A 27,745-nucleotide genomic window follows, 5' to 3' on the forward strand; every position below is an offset into this window, starting at 1 on the left:
CTCTCCTATTATTTAACAATGTAACTACGGCTATTTACCAATCCTAGATTGCAAAACAGAGGAGCAAAACTACATGAAAAACTTCGCACGCCTAAAACAAAAATTTGTTCTATCTGAGGCTATGTTATTATATTTTAAAATTTTATTAAGAAATAAATTTATTGTGCATTGTTTGCCTTAGAGGTGAGTGGTTCTGAAACTCCATTTCTTGTTTCCGTGTAACCATGCTTCAGTGAATTTTGAAGTTTTAACAAGAGTTAGGGGTCAGTTTACTTAGGCAAGTTGAAGAAATTATTTCTGATGATTTAGTTAGTAGCGACGGTGTGGTCTTCTTGTAGTCATACACCTAGCACCTAGAATGAGGTGGGGAAATTAATGTGGTGCACCTTTAAAATAAACAGATAAATAAACCCCAAAGAAATGAAAAGAAAACCACAACTTCAGACTGATTCCAGAACTGCTTTTGTTTTCTGCCAACAGTGGAAGTTTAAGTGAAGAAGAGAGATAGCAAGAGACACCGGAAAAGTAAAACTAACCCTATTCCAATGGATAGTTTTCCTGTCATAGACTAAAATTAACAACATGGCACTGCGCAAGCACAAAACAAAGGGAGCTACTTCACCCCATAGCCTTTGCAATAAGAAAAATGCAATTAAAAAATGCAGCCAGGTCCTTCGATTTTGTTATTTTACTACTGTTCTCTGAATGTCCTTTATTTGTAATGCTTGCTTCGGCATTCCTTACAACCCCCGAATTCCTCAGCTCCAGGATTTGGGGGCACATGAGAGCTGTCAGATCAGGCCTTCTCTATACTTCCTATGGAATATGCTTCCTTCTCAGATGGGGAGCTCCTCCAGAATAGAAATAACTAATGATAGTGTGACTACTTGAAAGCCACATAGAGGGAGGGAGGAAAGAGATGCTATTCACTTCAGCAGTACAAATAAAGCGAGAGCTTTAGCTTTCTTTCTGCAGGCATGTATGGGAAGGGCAACAACAGAGCAATTACATGGTGGGTGGGAAAGGGGATTTTGTCACCTTGGCAGTGCTGACAGACAGAAATAAACTGCTTCTGGGGGGATAGAAGGGTAAAAACTTGCACATCAAGAGCATAAGCAGAATTAAAATGGCCCCTTAAGGGGATTTATTGGGGGCTGATTTTTTTGTTTTAAGTGCCTAAGGCCCCTACTATTTCATTGTGTGCAAGCCAAGAATCAGGAGCAGGGAGACAGAGTGAGCAATTTGCATCCAAACTAGTAAGAAACAGTTCTGACTGCAAGAATATGATTGCAACCCTTATGCAGCTGTTACAGATGTGGGGGAATGGCACATTCAGCGTGTAGGGCCAGTAAGGGAAGGAGTCATGGTCAAGAAGGCAGCATGGAAGAAACCCTCTCCCCTTTTCAAACTAGTAATGGAGTCCCTTTCCTCTTTTTTTGTGCGTAAAACAATGGCACGTATTGGTCATGGTGACCAGAGAGTTATAATACTGTCTTACGGCACACGACACATTGCCAGGATGAGGCAGTAAATTATTTGAACTAGTCTGAATTTGGATGCATGGGCACTTGAATTCCTTCTATCTGTGACAGACTTTATCAGCGGGTGCGATATTGTGCTACTCTTACTTTTTCTTGGTTTCCCTGGAATTCCATATTACTCATATGAAGGCAGAAGGCAAAGTCTGCTCCAGTTCAACTGGAAGAGGGAAACGAAGCATAGCTGTTCTGTACCCACAACTGCAGGGTGCTGTTGGCCTTCTGCGGGAAATAAATAATATTACTAACATGGGTTACAATAACAATGGATTGTTGATATACACATTCTGGTCATGGAGATGGTTTTGCTGCTTTTTCACGTTTTTCCTCTCAAAAAGAAAACAACTAGTGATATCCACCAATGTAGATTGACACAGACAGTTGCAATGCAATTGTTCTGAATTGGAAATAGCAGATTGCTACAAAAGAAATATAAGAAATGTGATATATGGATGTCCTGGTTTCGGCTGGGACAGAGTTAACTCTGTTCTTAGTAGCTGGTACAGTGCTGTGTTCTGGATTTAGTGTGAGAATAATGTTGATAACACACACATGTTTTAGGTGTTGCTAAGTAGTGCTTAAGTCAAGGATTTTTCAGTCTCCCATGCTCTGCCGGCAAGCAGGTGTACAAGAGGCTGGGAGGGAGCACAGCCAGGACAGCTGACCCAAACTAGCCAAAGGGATATTCCATACCATGGAATGTCATGCCCAGTATATAAACTGGAGGAGTTGGCCGGGAGGGGTGGATTGCTGCTCGGGCATCAGTCAGTGGATGGTGAGCAATTGCATTGTGCATCACTTGTCTTTTTCTTGGGTGTTATTTCTCTTTTTTGTTATATTCTTTTTCATTACAACTATTATTATTATTTTATTATTATTATTCTTAGTAGTGTACTTTATTTTACTTTAATTATTAAACCGTTCTTATCTCAACCCACGAGTTTTACTTTTTTTTCCTCCTCCCCACCCCACTGGGAGGGGGGAGGGGGAAGCGGCTGCCTGGTGCTTAGTTGCTGGCTGGGGTTAAACCACAACAATGGAATACATCATAGTTATCTGTTCATGCACCATAGGTTCATTCCACATATCTCTATCCCTTATGCCCCTCTCAGGGGCAGCCCTCTGATACAGCGAATCCAGCAACTTCCCTCTCCCTTTCCTTTCCAGAAGAAGTGATGGAGGGGATGTCAACCTTCTCTTCCAGTGCTGAGTGCTGCGAAAGGCTGGGTAGTGGAGTTTCCCTTCACACATAAAACACGTACTGCTATTTCACGGACCCCAGGTTTCACCCGAGATGCCAACAACCAAATTTGAGTGGCTCGTCGTTTAGCGGTGCCAAGACTGGGCAACTCATGACACTCATTTGGTGCAACGTTGCTTGTAACAGCAGGCTGTGCTGCCATGCAGTGCGCTGCAGCTAAAAGAGAATAAGCCTGCCTTCAGCAAGACAGCCTAGAGATTTTTTAGATGGCAGATGATTGGTGATGTCACATAGAATTGACAGCTCTTCAGACAAAAGGAAGAAGCTTGACTTAATGAGTGCTGTGGGTGGGTGTATAAGCAAAGACTTTTCTAAGAATTATCATTACCTGGGAAAGGCAATTTTCAGCTGAATTGACATTCCAGTAATTAAGGGCCAACGTAGAGAATCTTGGTCATTATAACTATTTAAATTTCCAAATTGCTTAGTTTAGAATTGCTTATGGTTGAACTGCTACTGACAGCTCCATCACTTTCTATTCTCAGCCAGCTTGATTGGCAAATTGATGAGGTCTGTACCGTGCTGCCACGGTTCCATCTTGGTGCCAAAAATCACTACCTGGAGCAGAACGACGAGTAGCAACTACGGTCAGATCAAATCACAATGAATTGAAGTTTTATGTTTACTTCTTGATAGTGTATATGCATGTTAAAGGGGTCACTGGGTAGCAGATTCTTGAAAACCGTGGTGTAGGGTGTCATCATATTTCAGTTATTTAAATTTACCTTATTAGTGTATGCTTTTTATTAGACTAGTTAGAATTCACATTGCTGGGCTAATACAGAACTTAATATTTTTCTGGCTGTTTTCCCTCTGTGTGGACAGCCTCGGGTGGACAATACTTTTCAAACAGTGAATGCTATTTTGTGGTTGTAGGAACTTTTTTCAGAGAGATGGGTAAAAGAAACATCTGGACCTTCTGAGGAGATTGCGTTATGTCTTGAAGCAACCTTCCTAATTTTGAAAGTGAACCATTATATGCTCTATCTGCCAGTTGTTTTAATTCTCTTATCATACCAAAGTCAAAGAGACTGGGAGAGAGAAACCATATTTTTATTTTAACAATTTAGAAGACTTTGTGCATTATTCTGCAAGAATGGAGGCACTGAATCTCTTTTAGCTTTAGCCTGTTGGCCTCCTTTTTTCCCCCTGTAAAAATGTATTAACTTATCATGTACTTTGTTCTACTGACTTAGAGAGAGAAATATTTTTTTTAGTCCCTCTTCCTCTGTACTGTCACTTTTGATTCACAGTTGCTAAGTGTTGCAAAAGCTCACCAGAGGGACACTCTCATAGTGTGATTTGCAAACTTTGAAATAACACCCACCAGCAGAAGCACCATATGCTACGAAGTTGCACAGTAAACTGACAGCAGTATTTCATTTATAATTTGAATTTCCAAAAATGTCAGCATTTTTCACATCAACAAATGCCTCTCAGCTTGCAGTGCATGACTCTTTCCTCTGAGTGGACATTAAGTTATGCTAATTCTACTTAAATTTCTACAGACTTTATTAATGACAGCCACATTAAAATCAATTCATTTTTATTATGGTAACTTGTGGTATTGAGACAAAATAAATTGTGAATTTTCTGAATGTGTAGCTAAGTCATTGGGCTTCTATACTATACAAATGTGTGTGTAGTTTACGGCATGTGGACTTTGTGGCTCTCTGTAACATTAATAATCCAGTGCACCCTTTTTGATAATAAAATAAAGTACCAAGGAATATTTTTTTAATCAATCAAAGGCAAACTTCACATAAAACACAAGCTGTTCCCTTTGTGGTTAATTTTCATCCAGCTGCACTTAAGTACAACAGAGCCAGCAGAGAAAACTACTTGGCAACACTTCCTAATTAGGGGACGTTAATTACAGCTAAATACTATACAATTTCTATGTTATAAGAGTTCATCTAAATCAATGTTATTATGGTACTAAAGGAATTAATAATGATTTCATACTTAGAAGCTGTTGCCAAACTACCCATTAGTTCAGAGTTTAAAACGACTTTACAAAGAAATCTCTAAATCTGCATTACATAAAACACTGGGGCTTTCACAGACAATCACACATGGCACTTCTATTGTGTATTAATAACTGTGCCTGATGGCATCCCGTTTTCATGCTGGAGTGTTGATGGGGTGGGTGAGAGAGAGAGGGAGGAAAAGGCCCCACGAGACAAGGCATACATCCTTACAAACCGCGACAGTGAGATCTCTCTCTGAGAACAGAGATCAGTCTGTTCACTGGGAGTTATGCTGCTGATTGCATGGGGCAGGGGACAGGCAGACCCACTAACAAAACCACACATACTTCGTACACTTCTGCAGCTCAGATTCGAATGCCGAAACACCAAACTGGGGGTGCGTAGGGTTGTGCGGTGGGATCACAGCCCCTCAGTTCATTGAGGAACATGGCTGGCTCCCAGGCCACCGTTTCAGATGTGCCCCTCCACTTAGGATGGAGAACTTGTTATGGAGCTGATACATGCTAAAATGTCCTTCACTGCATCTACTCATATTCTTGTTTTAAATACAACACAATGATTAAATCACTTTTTGTTGCATCTTGCATTTCTAGCAGCATCTGCCTTGTTAAAATTACGGCTTAGCGTTTCTAAATCAATCCAAATTAGAATAAAAGGACGAACTTTAACCTACTATGCAGCTGGAGAATTTCTCTCAGGTTATTTCTTATTAAATAGGGATCCACAGGTGCCTATATTACTGTCATAGCAGCCACTGCTCAGCAGCCTTTTCAGTAAAATGGGAAGAGAGATCAAGACCAGACTGGATGCACAGAGCAAACTAACACCTGGTCTGTACAGAGGCGGGGAAGCTCCCGAGCTACGAGTCTGCAGTGCCTCAGCACAGGTTTTGCAGGGAGGAAGCTTGAATGGCTTAAAGCCTTCTTTGTGCTCACTCAGTTTGAGACAACTCCAGTCCCTCCAGTTTCCCTTAGCACAATTTGTACAACTTACAGTACTCTCCCTGTGCTGCAAGAGCTCATTGGTCTTCTCCCCCACCCAGAGTTATTGCTACCCTGGAAAACACTTAGCTGTACCCGTCATTTCCAGTGCCACGGGGAACTTCTCCCTTAGTGTCCAGCTTCTTTTTATCTCATTCTGCCCCTTTTGTTGCAGCATGGTGGATGAGGTATGGTACATGCAAAGAGATACCTGCATTCGGGGGGGTCTCTGCTTTGCAACTTCATTGGTTTCTTTCTGAGAAATGGACAGAGAAAGATTAGTGTTGTTGCGGGAAAAGCTGCTCAATTCTTATGTTTTAAAGCAAATCAGGATCAAAGCAGGTTATTGATTTATTAATGAAATGTAATTAACTGGCAATCAGTGAACTATACATCTAGGGTCAGTATCAGCAGCACAACAGATAAACCACAATACAAGATGCTTACAAAATGTAAATAAACACTTGCAAGGAAGAAAGGCCTTCCATAAGTAATCCCAAGAAGTTTTAATCCCACGCCCTCCCACCACATCCACCCCACATGAGGGTGAGGAGGGACCCCACAAGGTCACATATGCCCACCTGCGGTGCAGGTCCCCACACATTGTGCCCTGTACCATCAGTCCACTCATAGTGTTCCCGGGGAGGAGGCACTGCCTAGCCTCGATGGAGGTGGGGATGTGAGTGGGTCTAAGTGAGTGTGGACCCCCCAAAAAGGGTGAAAGAACCTTGCAGGAGTTTAAAGCCCAGCAAAGGAAAAGTCACGTTCAGCAAACACATGCAGAGTTTTATAAGACAGCTCCTGAGCTACTGGCTTTGAAGAGCCGACCTCCAACCAAGTTATAAAAGTTGTTTTGCTGTGCTGCCCCAGGATGGGAACATCAGAAGGATCAGTAGATAGATGCAAAATTAACCCTTTCTAAGAAGTCAGCTGTGGGAACATGCGGAGGAAATATTTTTAGTTCGATACAGATATCCACAATCACCTGAAGAAGACAGGCAACACTGGGAGATGTGTGAGCCTTTAACTGAAATAATCACCCATGCAGACTATGTTTTTTAAACTTTTGTTCCAGCTGTGGACAGAAGCAGTAATGATCAGACAGACTTGCTAATCCAAATGTATCCAAACCAGCTGGCCCTGCTGGGTACATGTGCATGGCACCCTGTGTGGGACACCCCAATGCCACCCCAGAAGAACAAGAGGCACAAGGCCAAGCGCCTGAAAGCATGACCAAAGTAGAAACCAGGAAGGCAGCAATGCTGCAGGTAGGTTTGTGTCCATGGCTCAGGGTATCACTGGCTTGGGGCAGGATTAACCGTCGTGCCCATATCTTGGATATACAAGATATCCAGGCTTTCACTCACACTGTCACTGCTATTCTTTAGATAGGTAACAGAGTACTCTGCCTGAAAACCACAATCTTTTGCCTTTCAGTTTATAGCAAAAGCATTTTTTGTTTAAGAAAACATATCTATATTAGTACTAAAATTGTATTTTAGTGAAACATTTAGTAATATTTACACTAGAAGTACACTAACAGATAGTGCTGCGTCTTTTTACGTATGGAGCAAAGGGTTGACTTGCAACAGACTGCTATTTTGATAAGAATACCTTCTGCTTAGGAACTATTCTTAAGTTTATTTTTCAAGTGTTATTCCAAATCCACATTATAAAATGTTTATACGTGCACTTAGGAGCAAGGTTATGGTATAGCTGTAAAAGAAAAAAAAAAACCACCCCACAACTGGTGTCTTTTCGCATACTTAAAATGTCAGAGCGGATTTGCAGTTCTCTCACCCTCAGGGGGTGCAAAGCTAACCCTCACAACAGGGGGGTGCTGCTAAAGTGCTTGTATGCCCCCCATCACCCAGCGCGCTCCCATGGTGCTCACCTCCGCATCACACACAGTTGCAGGGTAGCCCAAGAAATCCGGAGGGAAGCAGAGTGGGTCTGTCACCTTAAGGATGTGAAAGGAGATGTTCCCATGACAATAAAAGCACTCCTAAGTGCACCTCCAATCGTAAATCATTTTCAAAATTGCTCCTGGCTTTTTAATTTCTTTCATTTGGAGGATTTATAGCATGCTGACGTGCCAGAATGTTTATTCCATGGGCTGCCCATCACATGGTGCCCCATTGGCAAGGTATCAGGCTCCGGCCTGCGTTAATCTAAACCTCTGCAATGATCATCTGTGGTTTCTAATAAATGACTGATAACTCTGTGTGTAACTCTTGCAGTGATTAAAGTTAACATCGGTACAGAGTGCAGGCTGTTTCAGCCGTTTTTTGATGGCTATTTGCCATTCTTCCTTTTTAGTATTGCCATCACTGAAACAAAAAGCTTCTTGTTTGAAAATTATTTATGGAGTGTTGCAGAGCTTTATAAGATTTTCATACAGCACTCTGCGAGCTGGCATCCTTTTGGATTAGAGTGTACTCTCAGTTTCAGTCCACGCATGAGAATGACTTGATTTCTTTTCATAGTTTGCAGCTCCAGAAATGTCCATGAATATGTATTGTGTCTTTGTGCCGGCTTTTGGGGAAGGCTGTGCAGAATCAGAGAAGTTAAAGATGGAGTGGACCCATTAGACCATCCAGCCCGTCTGCCTCCCTGCACAGGCTTGTGCTTTCTGAATGTAGCTGTCTCGTATTCAGTCGGGTCCCAGCTGAGGGGCCTTTGCTGCTTCCCCAGTGGGCTGCCAAACAGCCTCGCCTAACTACTTACAGAAAGACTTGTTGGTACTCACCCTAAATTTTCCACTTGTTATTTTTGCCTGGTGCACCTGACATAAACCCAGTATTTTGTATCAAACCGTTCTCCTCCATTGCTGGAATTCACATTTACCTCCATCAACATGCTGTTGCCTGTTTGCATTAGTGACATGTAAGGCCACTAGCCAGGAACCACAACACATCGCAGCAAGTGCTGTGCGAAAACAGAACAAAAAAAATCAATCCCTGCCTCAGTGAGTTAATTGCTCAGATGAATTAAATTTACAACATGCATGACAAGAAACAAAGAATAAACACTGAGCTCTGGGGGGCGAAGCATTTCAAAGTTACAAAACAGTAAGTACTAAGGTTGCCCGTGCCACCGTAGCTCAACTTTTGTAAATGCCGCTTTCAGTGACAATGTTGTTCCCAGGTCCATCTGTCTGTTTCTCTTCCAGCCATTCCCAAAATTAAATTCATGGATGGGAGATTAGGTCTGTGAACCATTTTCTTTTGGTCTCAGTACTCCTCCTCTCCTGATGAGGCACCGTGTTTCTGGCAGGTTCACTCCCACTCTTCTTGCCCGGATCACCTCACTCTTGCTGTGCAGCTACCAGTTCCTGCTTCTGGTCTTCTGAGGCATCTCCCCCTCCCATGCCTTTTCTTCCACTTTCCCTGCTCACACTGGCACTCCCCGTTTCCTTTATTTCTCTAACCTGTGCCAGTGTCTTTCTCTCCCTCTAGTCTAGCTTTTGCCTGTCAGTGGAATTACACTCCTCCTGCTGGCACCACACATTGTACTAACACCACGGAAGGCAGTTGCCGAGGAGCGGGACCGTTCTCCCCCTTGCCACGGGTTCATGCTCTGAAATGTGGCAATTTCACAGAGCTCAATTGCCAAAGTTTCTAGGTGTGGGCTGAAAACCCCCAGCCCACTCCATATTTTTATTCAGCTTTATTTTCTGACTCTTTTTTAGAAGAAAGTTCAGCTGAGGAAGACATCTACCTAGAAAATTTCAGTCCAAGCAATTAGCTCGCCAACGCCACAATTGGAGCATAACGGAGAATATAACATTTATGACTCTTCTAAGCGTTAGAGACTCTAACTTCTGCCTAGAATAAGCATAGTTTCTAAGGAAGGATTTAAAGCTCTACTTGTGCTTTGCTCATGCACTCCACTACTCTTCTCTGGAAACATACCCTATTGACCAATTACACTGTGTTCAAACACACAAGCAGCAATTAACTTACTCATCTGCCTCACCTGTCACATGTGTATTTAAAATTCTGTCTTAGCATCTCGGCGTTTCTTAATCTCGTCAGCAAAACCCAAAGCACTGATGTATTCTGAGGCGCTGCACTTTTTTTTTTCTCTCCGTGTGTTGCACCAGTTTTACACCCCATTGAGTTCAGGAGTGCTATACAGCAGGAAATTAGGCCCAAAGTACATATACAGGTTTAAATCCCTTTCTAAAACACTGTAACACACTGCTCTGCAGCCCTCTAATGGAGAAAATGGCAGACATGTTCAGCAAAATGAAATGGAATTAACGCTTAACAAAGACATTTCCCCTGGAGGAGGCAGCTCTGAAAGCACATACTCAATTAAGAGCGGACAGATTATTTTCCTGCAGTTGAAGTAACTTTTATTTATGCATTTATTTGTTTATTCAGAGCAGAAGGTCATGAGTTTTCTTTTTAGTGAGAAGCAGGGGTGGGGGGTGAATGAAATTAGATTAGTGGGAAGAGTGCAGGTGCATCCTCCTGGAGACCTCAGCCTCCCCACCTTCACTGCAGAAGCCATTGCTACTGGGGACGTCCCTGCTTCTCTGCTGTGTCTCTGAGAGACAGTCTGTGGGCAGAGGTGGTGTGTGTCCAGTGAGCGGCCGTTAATACCTAGCAATCCTCTCTGAAAATGTTACACGTTGCTAATACTGCCTCATTTGACTGTAGTCTAACACAATACATTTAACCAGTAATGTACTCTCCCGTATTGCTAACGTACCCATTTCACCCTGACTGGCTGCGTGGAGTTGCTTCGGGCTACGTCTGCTCCTTCCTCTCTGGCAAATCCTAAGCCAGTGTAACGCCGAGATGCTCCTGCTCGTCAGCGGTTCTCGTTAGGAGGACTCTGCATTGGGACCTTACCTGGCATTTTCAGGACAAGCTTAAGAAAAGTTTCAGAAATTGTGAAACAGCTTTGCCTTCAGTCTGCTGGGGATACCTTTTAGGATGCCTTCTACTTCTGTCTTAGCTGCCTCCTCCTTAGCTTAAGTGTCTTAAAGAAATAGGAGTTGTGGGAATTCGCTCAAGATAACGGTATGAAAAGTAAAGATGTTTTTCTCAAACACTGTAGGAATATACCCGCTCTGGATCCCATCGCGTTGTTCAAGTATATTGGACATTCACACTGTAACGGTAGCCAAAGATATCTGTCATTTCTGACTCTTCCTGTAAGCCGAGGCATTAGTCACAGAGCTGTGCCTTTTTTTTTTTAAAACCTGCATCCCACACTCAGCAAGAAAAGAGGAAACCATATAAAGGTTATTCTCATTTCATTAGCTAATCTGAACAAGCCAAAAGACCCATGCTAGCTCTCCAAGAAATTTAGTGGTTCCCAGTCCAGCCTCAGCACGTCTTCAAGGTATTTATTTAAAGCTCCTTGAGCTTTAAACAGGTGCAGGGCAGGTCACTTTTCAGACCATGAATTTTTAGGAGCTGTTCTGAAGCATGTTTAGCAGAAGAGACCCAGGATGACACTGTTTTACAGAGTGGCACCGGTATTTCTGCGAGTACTTACCACCTCCAAGGATGGGTGTGGTCTGGCTCCATGTGGGGAAAAATATGTGTTTGTGTAGATGTTTCCCACTCTGCTGTCATCAAACACTGAAACAGCCCATTTAAAAGTGCTGAAGAAACTAGAATGAAGTCCCTGGTGCCCAGATCTATAGTTAGAGGGGCATTACTGGATGATGTGATCCTACCAGATTGCAGGGTTTATTTTTTTACAACATTAGAGAACTCATCAACCCTGAAGGGACTAAGGGAGGGAGGATGGAGAGGATGAAACCACCTGGATGTGCAGCACTGCAGGTTTAAAGCTCCAAGTCCCAGGGCTCGGCGCACACAGTGCATCTGTTTAACATCCTTGCTGCTTCTGGGCTTCACCCTGAGAATTGTTCCAGCACCACACGCCACAGAGCATCCCCCCTGCGCTTGCGTTAGGCTTCTCTTAACGTTCAGAGGGAAACAACAAAAGTTCCCCTTTTCCTTTACAGCTCTTTCACTTTCTGCCTAATGAAGGTGGAATGTAAAATGTTGAAGGAAAAAGCAGTTTTTCCCCTACAGTAGAATTTCCTTTTCAGTTATTTTTAATCTGACATCTGCTTTAACATGCACTCACACACTACATTTATTTTAATTTTTTCCCTCCCTTGTGTTTTATTATTTACCTCCTGTTCCAAAGAGATCACAAAAGATTACACTTCTATGAAGCAGTAACAGCGGTGGCGATGATCTCTCTTACTTCTCACAACTTCTCTTTTTACCCCTCTCTTTTTCCTTTATCTACAGCTTCCTGTCACTGCCCTCCCAGAGGCCTTGTTACAGTTGCTATCAGATGGGGTGATGGCATTCACAGGTTTTTTGGAATTGGACAGATTTGCGCTAACTAGAACACAAAGCACTTCTTGTTCAGAGCCCAGATAGTCGTTCTTTGCTCTGGTTCAATCCATGCCTTTAAATAAGTTAGAGGAAGAAATCATGCTCCGGGTCAGCCGGTGCCTGTACTTTGAAGAAAGCCCAAGACTCTGCTGAAGGCAGCAGAAAGCCGCCAGCGCTGAGACGTGCCAGCCTTCAGCCAGACTTCTGACATGATGCCGGCTGAATGTTTAATTTCCCCTGGAAATGAAGATAACATCCTTAATCAACTTACCTGTAATTAAATTAAATCACGGAGAATACGCATTCTCCAGCTTCTCCTCAGAAGCTGGTTGCTCAGGTCTGCACATTAGGGTGGGAGAAAGAAGTTCTCGATGGACCAGTAATCACTACAGACAATTTTAGCACCTTCCACCCCCAGGGCAACCTCTCAGGCAGTACGAGCACGGGCTGGTTCGCGCAGCCGGCAGGCACGACGGTAAGCCTTGGCAGGCTCCTCCATCAGCCCACTTGCTCTCCAGGTTGCAGCGGTGGCGGGGACCCCTAACCCGTGGGATTACCAAACCAGCCTTGCCACTGGCCTCGGCCCAGACGTAGGAAGTGAACTGGTTGGCTGGTTTGCTTGTTCGCTTGTTTGTTATGACTAGTAAATAGGTGAGAATTCATGTAAGTCTTTGAATAAGAACAGAGCTTCTGCTATTATTGAAATGGAAAAATCAGCTTATAAAGCTTTCCCTTGTTTTTCTGGGCAAACCATCATCCATTTTGGGGTTTGGTTTTATACAACACTGTACTGTATAGAGATGATGCTAATCTCCACTAGCTGAGCCTGCAAAGCTCCTTCCTCTGCTCCTCCCATAGAGAAAGCAAGACTTGAAAAAACAAGTGTAGTCAGTTCCAGTATGGCTTCCTCAGTTTGTTAACATTCTTTAAAAAATCCTTTGTTTTCATCTCAGCTAAGGAAGCAATTCTAAACTGATGCTTTTACAATTCAGTGTTTTCAAACACTCCCTGTGATCTCAGAGATCTGAAACTGTTATGCCTCGAGAAAGCTTTGCTTCCAGAAGACCAAATTTTCTGCAATTTCCAAGAATTAGCAATCCACAAGATGTCCCCCGTGCTCAAAACAGAGCCATTGAAAATCACTAGACTCATTAGGAATGGCTAGAGCGTCTTGGTCGCACTCCTTCATTGCATCAATGTTAAATTTCATTAAAGGCTATTAAAACAACTTTGTCACACTTTCTCTTGGTAAGTGGTTACTATAGGTCCTCACAGAAGGGGAAGGATCTGTAAATTGTCTAGAACAGAGGAAAGGTCTCTACAGTATAGCTGGCTGGGACTTGATAGTCACCCATCACTTGCTTACTCTTGCTTTTAGGGCGTGCAAGGACTGCAACCTTTCTTGACACTTCTTTCTTTCTAAGTCTTACCACCTCTTAATTTAGCACAGTTCCAGCCTTCTGGGATTTAATAAAAATGGTCAATCAGTAATTTTACCGATGGTGTCTTTGCATATTACGAATACTCTTATCCTTGGTTGCCCTGTTAAATAAGGACTGACCAGATGGACAATTCTCTGTCTTTCTCTCCTGGGCAGGTTACATCTAATTAAAAGCAGTTTCCTCCTCCTACTCCTACTGCACACTATACATATCATCCAGATGTCAGCACTGGTAATTTCAGCAAAAGCTCACCAAGATTTGGATAAAACTTGCTGTTGTTGCTTTGTGTTTTTTTCCCCCCAGGGGAGGCAGGGAGCCAAAGTTCCAACTGAGCAAAATAAAATTAAAAGTAGATCAGTATTTTCTGTCTCAGTAGCATGTGCTATGGTATATAATGGATGTTCCCTGCTTCACAAAGGAAATGAAAGAATGAACTTATACGACTGATGAAATAAAGATATCAAAGTATTGCTTGCCCCAGCTGATATGTACACTTCACATATAATTACTATTTAATATCTTTGTTTCCTACAAACCATGAAAAAAGCTTACCCTCTCTCCCAATTCCCTCTTCTTGTAAATAAGCTGATGCAGAATATTCTAGATTTGCAGTTTCTACTTGACTTTCTTCTTGAATTTATTCTCTTCTTTGCAAAGTAATGTGGTCGACAAAATGAAGCTATTTAAAATCCTAAATGAATAAGTGTTATAAAAATAATAAATTAGTATACAAGACTGACTTGCACAAAACATATGTTATACTCTGAAATATATTTAGACGGGAGCGCATAATTGCCTGTTCCTTTTCTAATGGCCTGAAGCACAGCGCTAAATCTGAACTTTTCCCAAAGTCTATGCAGCGACGGAACGCCGCTCCCTCCCTGGTTCCCAACTGAGTTCAGGTCCCCATCGCTTTTCACGTGCTGTCTGCAGGAGTGACAACCAGCTGTAGCAGCCTCGATAAATCTCAACTGCCCCCTCACCACGGGAACTAAATAGCAGCAAACGGCCGTCAGCGATGGGAGAGATGGAAGAGAGGGCAGTGGAAGTGCTGGTCAGGATGAAGGGCAGCAAGCCCAGGAGACCACACTGTGAGTGCTTCCAGTTCCCCACACACTGCGAGTACTTCCAGTTCCCCATGGGTGGGGGTGTAGGTCCTGCCATGCCAGCCTCTGACCTGAACTCAAAACGCCTGTTAGTCCCTGTATCCCCCGTGTTTGGCGCTCTCACGGGCTCAGTACTGGAACAAGCCCAGTGATGTTTCTGGCCCTGCCCAGCCTCCCCCCACCCCCAGCAGGGATCCAGGAGCCCCGCTTCAGCTCAGCCCATGGCCCTCAGCGCCTCCCTGAGCTATGCTGCAGGAGTGCCAGTCTCCAGCCCTGTCTCTGCCTCCGCCTCCGGGCTGGACCTCGGACTCACACTGTTGGTAGCTGTCTCCTGGATGGGCCCCCCTTGGACATGCCTTGTTGTATGTCTCCAGCCTCGTTCCCTGCTGCTCCTGATGGGACCCCCAGCCCAGGTTCAACCCCTCGCATCAACTAGGGCTGTCAACAGACCAATACCTGGCTGGTACCAGCAGCTTCTGTAGGAGGAGTGAGAGGTGAGGCTCTGGGTCATGTTGGGGGTCCACAACCATAGACAATATGAATACAACTCACTTGAGTCACAGAGAAGTTAGCAAAGACAAGCAGTCACTCTGTAACACTGAGCCTTCTGCTTGTTCCTCGAAAAAACCCCACCCTAAAACCGGAATCATCTTTATTGAATGTGTTTACAGATTCTGTTACTTTTACATTTTTTTTTTTTCCCCAAAAATTGCAGGTTTCAACAGAAAAAATGTTTAAATTACTTCCCAATTCAGCTTCTCCCAAAACACTGGTTGGCTTGGAGTTGCACAGTATTTCCTATCAGTGTGTTTGTAACATTCATGGAAAAGGGAAGCGGCTATCTTCGACTTTTCAGGAAGCCGAACCTCTCCCTCTGCAAATGAAGCCTGTTACCTCTGAAGCAAAGTAACCAGCAGCAGCCCATGTGCACATCAAAAGGAAGGGGGGCCGTCAACAGAAATAAAAACAATTCCTCCTGGCAAGTTCATTAATCGACATGTAGCTCCCATGGAAACAGTGAGGTTGTTCTCACAGGTACTCACGTTAAACAGTTAGGTGGCAAAGTTGGACCTTCATTAATTTTAAGGAACTACGCAGAGTCCTTCACCTAGAAACGAAAGCATCTCCAAAAAATATCTTCTATCTTTGCCCTAAATGCCCAAAAGACAACCAACAACAAAAAAGTGTACTTTGCAAGTGAGGTGAATCTTTCTGTTACAAAAGTATTGAAATACACTCTAACATTTATACGGCTATTGCTAAACTGCAGCAAAATCCAGTGTGCAGCTGCTGGGAGGCCATGGCAGAGGGTCAACCTGGCAAGCACCTGGTGGGAGCTGACTTCATATAACAGGCTCTGTATTTCTGAAAGCTCAGCAGCAGAATTTTCCTCTAAATATGCAAACAGGCACTGGATTTTTCCTTCAAGAAACTGGCAGTGAAATCAGAAAGAAAACACGTGGCAAAAAAGGCCACTTTCCAGGAAAACAAAGGTGTGAAAATATAGTCACAGCTCAGCCTCATTTTCTGTGTTGAGACCTAAACCAGAAAAAGGCTGAGAGCCTTGGATGAGCTACTTCCTGGGAAATTAAGGCCTCTTTTTAGTACTGAGCACTGCATATAGGATTTTGCTTTCTCTATATGTTGTTTCTGTGATTTTTTCTTTTCCCTATTCAGCTTTCCTATCTGTCCAAGGTGTTTTGTAGAGCACTAGTGATTCAGGTGGTATAACCAGATAAATAACTGAGTTATTATCTTTATGAAGCACAGATCTCTTTGTAATAAATGTACCTTGTAGCTTGATTTACAGCAAAATCCTCCTCCTCTTACTTCCCTGATGAGACCTACTTAAGTCAGTGAGACTAGGCATGATGATAATTAAGTTTTTAGTACAACTCTGGTTAGTGAGCAGAATGCAGTTCTGAAATAATGAATCTACTAGCTCCAGTCTGATATTCAAAAGGTGTTGATGATTTCGGCATTATTCTTAATGTGCTCTGAGAAAGATACTTTTTACATTAAAGCTGTAAACCCTGTATAGGACACAATTCAAATCACCTTTTAAATTAAAGAATTGCTTTTAGAATGGCAAAGTTGAAGTTCAGCCAGCATAGCAGTGACACCTGCAAACTGACAGTCAAACCCCCCTACATTAAAATGGAAAGATTTGCATGAATGTGTTTTAAAATGACAGGAGACAGGAATGGGAGCTTCTAAGCAAGTTAGACTAAAATTTTAAGAGTGAAATGCCTAAAAATAGGCCCCTGAATGCATAGTTAGGCACCTATATAGAGGCTGCTTGATTTTCAGTTGTTCTGATCACCCAGAGCTCCCATTAACTTCAGGAGCAACTGTGGATACTCAGCTGTTCTAGAAATCAAGCCACCTTTATTCAAGGGTCTAAATATGGATGTCTGTGCCCAAGTTTGGGGGAAAAAATACAAAAAAAAAAAAAAAAAAAAGGGTTTTTTGCTACAGAGACATTTTATAAAAGAAAGTAATAGCCAAGTTTCATTTTCTCAGGTTACAATGCTTGAAACTGAATCAACATAACAATTAATAGTCCAACACATCTGTGGCAGAAGATTTTGTCTGAGGTGAATGCAAAGCTGTTCCAAGATCTGTAGCTCTTAATTAGCAATCTGAAATGTTCCATAGATATTTCATATTCTGCGACTGCAAAGAGTTACCAGGCCACCTAAATCTTTTTCATAGTATTTCAGTGTTGCCATTAATAAGCTTTTCAGGCCGGTCTGAGGAAGACTTTGCAAGATTAACTTTGCAAATCTGTAAGTATTAACTATTTAACTATTTCAGAATTACCATTTTTTCTGCTTTTGGATCAAGTACAACCAGCAGACTTGAGCATATTTTTAAATACTATAAAATATGAAGAAGGGAGAATTAGGCCTTTAAGTCTATCATTTGCACTTAGTTGTCAGAAGACTTCTGAATGCTGTTTGCTTAAAGACCTCTTTTGTAAAAGTAATCCTGAGTTGATTTTGTGTCTAAGCCATCGCCAGGTCATGCTGAAGTGCATAAGAGCCAGTCACGTGATAGAAAATCTGCAAGAAAAAAGAAAATTTATGATGGAATTATATATGACTATAAATCTGAAAGTGTCAAGGAAGTAACAAATTAAAGGCATGCCAGATGAAGATGATGGATATTTGTTTGTGTGTGTGTGTGCATAAAATATGATGTAATATACCTTTATATACTTGTTTATAGGAGCTGAACTAAGGGCTCTTGCTGCTTTGCTTGGAAAAAAAGAAAAAAAGCAAAGACTCTTGCTGCTTTTAACTAATCTTTCAAAAAGGGCCAAGTAGAAGACCATGCTTTACTCTCACTGTAATATGATTTTGATGATTTCAGTGGTATTCAAAGTATCCAAAATTGCTTATGCTTTTATACGGCTCATTTCCAACTACTCTTTTAACTGTACTGTCTTGGGGGTGTGGGAGTGTTCTCCCCATTTTCTATGTTTGTTTGGGTTTTTTTAAATACCTGTTTGTTTTATTGAATATAATGACTGGGATATTTTATCTTACATGTTTTTAGATGGCACAGTATAGCAGAGCTTTGGTCGTGACTGGGGCATTTGTGCAATCCCTGGCAGATAAAAGGAAGCCACCCTTAAGAAATCAGAACAAATCATGCACACAATCGCTGGCTGTGTTGTAAGACTCAGCAGCGATGGCAGTGGCAACAAGAAAGCTCACGCTGCTTTGTCATAACCAGGGACAGGATTTTAGGTCAAGAGTGAGGCAGAGGCAGTCTGGCAATGAAGCAAGCCAATATTCTTCTCATTGCAGGAGTGAGCCAGAGGTTTTCACGTCACGAATATTCACCTGACTCTCTCAGCTGTTCTATATTTCTTAAGACATGTTAGTATTTCAGTTGCTAGGAAAGGCGGGGAAAGGGAACAGACTGACGCTTTTTTCCTCCCCCAAATCCACTACATCTCATGTTCTCCCACCAGCAGCAACAGCACAAGGACTGTCAAACTTTTTTCTTGGTTAAAGCTAACATCACCTCATCTCCTGGGTTTAATGAACATGGGAGAGAAGTTCAGCAGCCCTAATGTAGTTCCTATAACACTACACTGTTCTCAGCTATGCTGTATCCTTTGGGGTTGATACCCTGTGCCAGTGAGGTAGGTCATGGGTAGATAGGTCAGATTCTTCCCACCGGGAACTACACATTGCCACTGCACCTCACACACTACGCTGCCAGGAAACACAGTGACCAGCCTGCACAAAAATAAAAGCAATTAGAAAAATAAGGCTTTGTAGGAGGCAATTGCTTTTCTTCCCCAGGAAACAATCAATATGTAAAAACTTCTTTATCAGCAGTACCATATGTAGGATGAGGCGTGACTTTCTCCACGGCATGGAAATATATTGTGAACAGTTGCGGCACAGTGACACAAAGGGTCTGTGAGATATTTTGAGGGTCAGCTGAACTGGCAACAGCTAGGAGTGCAGGGGAGTGCACTACCACACATTTGCAAAAGACTCCGTATATGTACAAACGGAGCCTCTTTGCTCACTGCATTGCAAACCTGGCCCAGGCAATTGCCAGCTGCTGGAATATCAGAGTCCCAGATGTCTGTAATGACAGGCCAAATTTAAAGAAATACTGGGCTGGAAGTGAACCTCTCCTTAATAATGAATTAGATGTATGTTCTATTATCTTTTAAACAGCACCAAAAAGCATATTCTGCAAAAACAGTAAGCCAGCATATTTAGAAAGATTACTTTTTCTCTCCACCAAGCTGAAAACCGTTAACAACTAACCTGTTTCTCAATGTCTTCCAGCAAACTACTGGCACCCAGGCGAAAGAGCTCTGGTGTTAGCCATTCCACTCCCAGTTCCTCCTTCACCAGCATAAGCCAAGTAATAGCTTCTTTTGCTGTCCGAATGCCCCCAGCAGGTTTAAATCCAACCTTTATATAGAAAAAAGAAGTGCAATACACATTTTCATTCATCAGCAACCCTAGAAGGGCAATCAGCATTTGTACACCAGCAGTCTCAAAGTGCCTGTGGTGTATGTAACAACTCTGCTCGGTAAGTATCTGACTGCAAACAGTATAAGCACTGGACTAGTGCTGAGAGCTATCAAGCCTCAGCCATCACTGCGAAAGATAACATTTTCATTCCGAGGGACAGCAACTGAGGGAGTATATACTTTTGACCCCAGTGCACTTTCTCGGGAGCTGGGTTTGAGGTCTAATGGGCGTACTTTGCCCATAGCACATATTAGGCCAAGTGATTTAGGCAGGACCTGGGATATCTGCATATCACCTACTGCCCATGTCGCAATCTAATTCCAAATATATAACAACAAATATACATGCAATAACATAACACTAAAGAGGCTGAAATAAAGCACGTGAGGCAGCTGACTCATGTGGAGAGCAGCGAGAGACGGTTGTACTTTATAAAAAGCCTGTGCGCCACAGTTATACATGATTGGGCTATATATTCAAACCTATCAGAGGTTTAATTTTCACTAAAATTTTCCACATGGGAATTAAATTAGGTCTGTCTTTACCAAAAATTGAAAGTTTTGTGCTTCACAGGAACCACAAAACTTCTCTCCCAACACATGCTGGATATGTTTTCAGTCACTTGATGTGAGATATGTGTCATATTTGGTCAGGTGAACTGCCATGTATGTAGAGGCACACACGCCAAGAAAAACCTATCTTTGACGTAAAGCATGTCTTGAATCCCATGATCAACCTGCTGTGCAGAGCCAGCACTGAGGTGACTTGGCATGAACCCCTAATGCCAGTCTTTTGGTTACGTGCCGTTTAAATGCATCTCATTCTAAGACAGAGCTTGTGACACACAGCTATCAAACCCCTCGTCAAAAATTTTGTCACCTGCATTAGCCAAAATATTGGCCTGCAGCTTACTAAACTCTTGAAAAACAAGGATAATTAGGAAAAAGTGTTTCTGCGTAAAAAAAATTAAATCTGAACAATCTGTACAGTAGCACGCAGTGATTCTTTCCACATTTCCCTCTGCCATAAACCTTTACCTTGGGTACTCCTTCCCGGCAGCCTCCTTCTGCAAGAATTATCGTTCTGATTTCTGTATATACGTTCCTGAAACCTCACTGCATTGAGGATTTCTTTGTACCTTACGGATATAATAGTGGAATCAAAAAGTATCTGGTTTTAAATGTGTTTGGTAATTTTTTTTTTAATAGTGATTTCAGGACAAACAAACACAGAATAAATCTTTCTCTCACACTGAAGCATTGTGATAACAGCATATTTCCAATAAGATTATAAAGAACAATAACAGGAAAAGCTTGATAAATCCAAAACACAAAGACTGTGTTTTTGTGGATGGATGGAGGCATGAGTGTATGCATACATCTGTTAACATTAGATTTCCAAAAGGAATTTAAACTACAGCAACTGGAAAAGCATCTTCTAGACAATAAATTAAAATAGTGGGAATGTGTTTTCCCTCATGAAGAGAAATTCTAATGAAATTCAAATTTAGATTTCTTCCTAGAAATATTACAGCTCTTTGAGATAGTCTGTAGCAAAAACAAGTAAAATAGAGTTAGTAAGAGAATTAAAAACACCATGCAGAATTCCTTCCCCTTTTAGCAAATTCTGAAAGCTCTTTTCTTTTCAAAAAAGCTGACAAAGACAAGCCTGTCTTCTCCTCCATTTACCAGCTTTCCAAACGGCACATCTGACTGCCATAAAAAACGCAAAAAGGAAGGGGGGTTGGAATTTAATTCAAGAGCAGTACAAAGTCCAGCTACCACTTTCCTGCTGTTTCACAGCATTTCATTATTTTGCTTAATAAGTTCATCTCCTCAAGAATTTTCTCTTCACCTTATATTATTAAAAGTAATAAGTTTTTCTGGATTGGGGGTTTTCCCAACAGAAAAACCAATTTATGTATGTCCTTCAATAATGACAGGAAAAGATTATTTCCCATTATATTGCACACTTTTCATATCACCACCACAGCTTATCATTCAATAAATGTTACTCTGCAACTTGTTCCTTTCCTCGAAGAAGTTTAATTTCTGTATTAACCTGTTTTTCCCAGCCAACGCCTTGCTAGAAAGCATCCCTACAGCAGCAAAATTAGTTTGTTAAAGAAACCATTTAGAAATCTCGTCACTGATAATATTGTCTTCAGTTAATAAAAGCACATAAAGTCAGTTTACATCTAATTCACTGACACACACATGCACACAGACATAAGCACTCATTCTTAATAACACGTTTTATACCATGAATGCATCCTTTTAAAGCAAAAGGTGAATTCAACATTTATATCCAATTATAGGTACAAAGCTGCGTTAATGCAGCAGAGCCCAACCTCTGGCACACAGCTCATGTAAGCAGCACCGGTGCCGAGGTGAGTCACCCGGCCCCAAGTTGGCAGCAGTGACGATGCTCCCGCAGAAGCAAGACTGTTGGAGCTGCTCGAGTTGTTGGGTGGCAGAGAGATGCAGCATGGGGAAGGGAGTAGTGAGGACAGCCCTGGGATCCATGTTGGCCTCATCTGGACGACTACAGAGAGCAGATGGACATATGTCTAACCTGCTGTCACGTGCTCCTCAAGCTCCAACAGCCCCTGAAGCCATCTCAGCCCCTATCCCACTGCTCATCCTATGTCCTAACATCATACCTTCAAAGGCTACCTGCAGAAGGGACAGAAGGGTGAGCTGGAGAGGACAGAAGGGTGACCCAGAAATGGGGAGAGGGTCTTAGCTAGAGATACAGTTTCCTTCCCTGAGGCTGCAGGTGAGGACAAAGCCCACTGCTGAACACCAGCACCAAATCTAACTGGCAGCCCCCACTTGCCTGTGGATAAAGGAGGTGAGAGGTGGCTTAAGCCTTCCTGGATAACCTCCTCCTTTCTCACTGCTTCAGCGCAAGGATGGACGCACAGATAGTTCATCACTGGCTCTGCCATACGCTCCCCCCTGCTACTTGCCTCCACTGACCTCACTTGACAGTGACCCGACAGATAAATGTTGTGTACCAGGACATAATGTTCTTCCGGCCCCTATCCCTCCCTCCCTCCATCCCAGACAACAGGATCCAACCGGATCTGCCTTATTGTCCCCTTGGAAAGCCCCTTGGCAAGGGAGGAAAGAGCAGAATTTATCCCTTGGGTTGCCAGAACAAAGTCAGAAAATACAGTTGTGTACACTGGACAGACTCTCGATGGCTATAAATTTGTATAGCTTCATTGAGGTTTATGGGAGTATGCCAATCACTGTCAGCTTGAGATTTGCCCTGTTATTAATGGAGATGATCATTTAAATACCTTAAATGGTGAAACAAAACTCAAACCCAAATGCAGCAGGGGATGCATCAAGATTGCATGAGCTTTTAGGGAATAAAGTAACAGTTATTCAAGGGAGGAAAGCCAAAAGTGCTGCCTTTTTTTTTTTTTAAAGTATACAAATATTAGCAAATCAAATAAGGAATACAAGAGAGAAGTCCCATTACCTATTGCTCATATAGCCACAGAAGCTAATGTATGTGGATTTATACATTCTCCTTTTGAACTACTTTTTGAAGTATTTTGAAACTACCACAGTCTTATTTCCTTCCAAATGAGCCTGTTTGGATAATTTTTATAAAGGCAGCGAGAATTACCTTGTTGCCAGTTTGCCAGTAGAATTCTCTAATGGCTCGCATCATGACTACTCCGACTGGAAAGGTCGCATTTTCCACCTCCTTTCCTGTAGATGTCTTTATAAAATCAGAACCTGAGAGGAAGTAAAAAGCTTTATTTAGAACAAGAGCCCTGTGCACATACACAGTTCACACCTTCCAAAGATGTCCTCATGCTTCACAGGAATTATGCAGCATTCTTTTACACGCACGTCCCTGTGGTGTCTGTGCTAACCTTGCTCTGGTCGAGGCTAGAGCGGAAGGATGACACCCACCCAGTTTCAGAGCAAGTCAGACATCCCAGCAGCTAAATGAACATCCTAGCTCCTAATTCTTTGCTCTAGCTATCAGACCAACAATCTCATCAGGACTGTCCAATATAATATATGCTCCTGTATGGACACTCAATACATGTGTATATCTACGTTAATAGGAATGTGTCTGACTAACCACAACAATAAAAATTATTTCCTCTGAACAAATTTTGCATATAAATCAACATTTTAGTATTTCCACAAGGATCTTTCTGAATAGAAACAATTTTCATCAGTTTTTTTAATTTAACTTTGCATCTATTTAGTCTCACATTTGACTGTCTAGTATTGTATCTCCCGTAGCTGTTTAAAGTGAAAGGCAAGAAATCCCATGTGTATTTACGAAACCAGCTGTGTAATACTGTAAACAGGGGAAAAACTCCCTTCTTATGCATTTTGCAATTGTAACATTGCAAATTACTATACTTAAAGCTATGGTCTGATATAATGCAGTAACAAGGTCAAAACATCTGTGTTATTTAAAGGAGAGTTAGCCTTGGCTTTTTTTTTCCTGGTTTCTCACTTGTGAACAATATTCTCCACTGCCTGTCCTGAATACTTGTGTAGTGTTCTTGTGCATTCTTGCTGTTCTGGGTTGGCTTAAAACGAATCCTGCAGCACAATATAACAAAAAGCTAAGAAACTAACCAAAATATTTGCCTTGCAGTGTACCTGCATTGACACAATACAATGACAAAACTTCTTTAATTGCATTAGGGCGCACTTCATCCCTGGGAACCTACTTCTTAGAGAAGGTGTACTGTGGGATCATTAATTATCAAAAGTAATCGGGAGAAGAAGAGGGATAATTCAAACATCGTGTAGTAGTGCATCATCCACTTAAGTCAATTGGAACTGCATCTGCTTCCACTTCAAATTTGGCTTAGGGTCCATTTTGTCTCTTATTTGAATGATGATGCCTCTACAACATCCCCTAGAGTAAGCAAGGAAAGTTTCACTACTGGCTCAAACTAAAGAGTTGCCCAGACTACATTTTGACGGTGTGCTGCGGCACACTGCAGAGACCCGTCTTCCTGATGACACAGCTGACTGGCACACAGCTAGGTCTCAGCCTGATGGGAAGTTAAGGCAAAGCCAGGCATCTTTCTGCATCCTGTGATTTAAACATAATCAAGCGGTATCACTAACATTGTGTCTTGTAAGACCACGGTTTTCTCTGTAGGCTTCCTGTGTAGGCACTAACTCAGCCCATTGGTGATTAAATCGCACCCTCCTATGACAATTCCCATTCTAAAGAGAAACAGTTATTTGTGAAAAAAGTTCTAACTCCAGAGAAAGTGCAATGTGCAAAAGAGGCAATTAATAGTTGATTGAGCTTTGCAAAGAACAGAGCACACAGGAGAGACAATTGAGTTACATATTTCAGAGCTACTCCCTTCCAGAGAGACTCTATGGACATCTGATAGTCACATTAAAACAAGAAACAGTGAAAGTGAAACTTCAACATCGCCAAATTATATTTTTAATTTCCCTTTCGAAATGCAGCACTTAAAGTCCTTCAGTGCAATACTTTTCATTTTTTTCTAGTATAAGGTAAGTCAAAGCTTTTATAAGTCTTATAATTACAAGTCTCTATGGTACAGTTTCATTAAAAACTTTCATTAAACAACAGCTGCCCTTGTATATGGTCTTCTAATCAATTTGGTCAAACAGAATGACTTCTAATCAGCTGTTGATAAAAATAGAAGATGAAATTTTAATTCTAATAGATTAACCACAAACTCAAGATAGTCTTCAAAATCCATCTAGCTCTATTCTCCAGTGGATTTAACGACTATTCAGCAACTCATTACTAAATAGAACAAGATGAACATTTTCCAGTTCATTAAAGAAATGTACTATGTATTTTTGCATTGTCCTCATGATTCGTTACAGGGAGTCTTAATTACAAGATAATGGATAATGGTTATTAAATGCACACTCCAGTAATGAAGCTCTATTCATTTGCGAGCCTCAGAGACTGCAAAGAGGGGAAAATAAAATTACTAGCTTCAAAAGATTAACGGATCAAATTATTATTCAATTTTGAAAATCTCATTCAGACTTCATAGAAACAAGAAGAGATTAAAAACTAGTATTAGTACAAAAGTAGTGCACTTATATATTTATTTTTAAATAATATCTTAAGGCTATTACCAGAATAATCAGCTTTAGATGTGATTATTAGACAAATATACAGCCAATTTAGTAGCATCCTCTAACAATGAAAACAATACATTTTTATTTCCTGAACAAATTCTATTTATGACACAAGAGCTTGCTAGCAGGATTGCATTCAGCCTCTCACAGAAGACAGAAGATGCATGCTAGCAGAGAGTGCCACAATGGAAGGTGCTATTAACATTTAGATTTCAGGTATGAAAAGGGGGATTTAAAAATCAACCACTGCCATAAAAAGCACCTCATTAAGTAGACTTTATGCCAACCTTGTAATAATAAGGGAGTTTCACCAAGTCTATTTCTTATTTAAATTTTCAAAAACAAGTCTAAGGAATGAAGTTCAGCAGGCGTTTCATCTGGAAATTCAGGTGATGATTTAGAAACTGAGTTTTATCACCCGTCTTCTCATCTTCCTATGAATGTATACACTCAAAAAATCAAGGCTAATGTTAAAATACATGCTGGATGGCTTTCCTCTTCCTTAGAGTAGGTTACAGGATTCAATGAAACATTAAATCAGACTTAAAAAAAAAAAAAAAAAAGAGTTCTTCAGGGTAGATTTCTAGGCCCAGTGAGCCTGGAAAGGGCCACACTTTCTACTCTCTTCCAATGTGTAACCACAACAGTACATTGCCTTTCAAGGCAGCGAGTCATGTAAGACTCATTGAATCAGTAGAGAGTGGAGACATCAAAGCCTTTTTGAAACACAGCAGCATTACATGCCTGTTTCAGGTGGGCTTGCTGCCAACCTAGTAACCCACCTGTGTGTGATACATTACAGCACCACAGCCTGGCAAGCACAAACTGCATCGGCTTACTTTAACCAGAGATGGAAATCTGAATAGACCTGAAGAAATGTGAACAGTGCTGCAGCCTCTGTTTGAGAAGCTCTCTCTGGTCGAGTGCAACCGAGTTCTCAGCACTGTTGGGAGCCAGACCACTTGGCCTGCAGTCAGACATCTTGTGAAATCAGGTAGAGTATTTTAAGATATTAAATCCCCTCTTCCCTTGCACTATCACTCCCCATACACACACGACCCCCAGCCACTGCACTCCACCAAAGACCACTCAAAATAAGCCAGCTGAATGTGCACATGCTAAAAAGAAAATCAGTGTCTTCATAGCCTGTTGCCTGAGTCCATACCTAGAGGTCAAGATGAAGACCATTATATTATTTCTATTCTAGATACTCACACAGCCTTTTTTATGGTAGCATCTGAGCAGAGGTGTAGAGCTGAGGTATACAGAAGCTGAGTGACTTGCCCAAGACATCTCAGCAAGCATTTGGCAGGGCAGAGATTGAACGCCCTGGTGTCCCAAAGGCCAGAAGAGCTGTCATGACTGGCCCGCCCTACTGCTATCCCCTACATCATCTCGAAACACTACAAAGCTTCCCAGTCCACGTAACATTGAAGCAGAGCATGAGAACTGGAGAATCTTATTTAGATGACAGCATCCAGGAAACACACTCTGGTTCCACAATTAAGCAATAAGGAATAATAAGCAGTATAGCAAACGTGGAGTAATCTCAACCTTTTGGTTGCAAAGTGCTTCAAATGCGCTTGAGGAATGATTATCTCCTGATAACTACAGACTCTGTGTTGTTGCCTTACTCTTAATAAAGAACAAAGATGCGTCTGGCAGTTTTAAACAATAGTTTAGAGAGAGATGCTTGCAGAGGGACAATTATGCCATGCTACTTTGTAAGTACTTGCAATGAGCACAAATATATCTATGTTGCTGCAACTCAGATATAACAATATGCGGTGAAATAGGGTGAACACATACCCTTCCAAGACTTCTAGGACTGGTAGCAAAAAGATGCATGCTGCTGAGGGGACCTGCAAAAGCCCCTGCTGTTTGTGCTGACAAGATAGCAATGA

The 27,745-nt window shown here is 41.8% G+C and overlaps 1 protein-coding gene across 3 annotated transcripts in view; it reads right to left on the bottom strand.

Moving 5' to 3' along the window:
- Window positions 1–17,163: 17,163 nt before the first annotated feature.
- DERA (deoxyribose-phosphate aldolase) overlaps window positions 17,164–27,745 on the bottom strand; it is a 55,445-nt gene continuing 44,863 nt past the window's right edge. For all 3 annotated transcript variants that reach the window (XM_050906722.1, XM_050906714.1, XM_050906704.1), the window contains 3 exons: window positions 23,350–23,462; window positions 19,495–19,644; window positions 17,164–17,760 (listed from right to left, as the gene is read on the bottom strand). In XM_050906722.1, coding sequence (XP_050762679.1) covers window positions 17,704–17,760; window positions 19,495–19,644; window positions 23,350–23,462 — 320 coding nt within the window. In that variant the 3' untranslated portion in view covers window positions 17,164–17,703. The remainder of the gene's footprint in view (window positions 17,761–19,494; window positions 19,645–23,349; window positions 23,463–27,745) is intronic.

Source organism: Gymnogyps californianus, chromosome 1 (assembly GCF_018139145.2).
Source record: "Gymnogyps californianus isolate 813 chromosome 1, ASM1813914v2, whole genome shotgun sequence".
In the NCBI taxonomy this organism is placed as follows: Eukaryota; Metazoa; Chordata; class Aves; order Accipitriformes; family Cathartidae; genus Gymnogyps; species Gymnogyps californianus.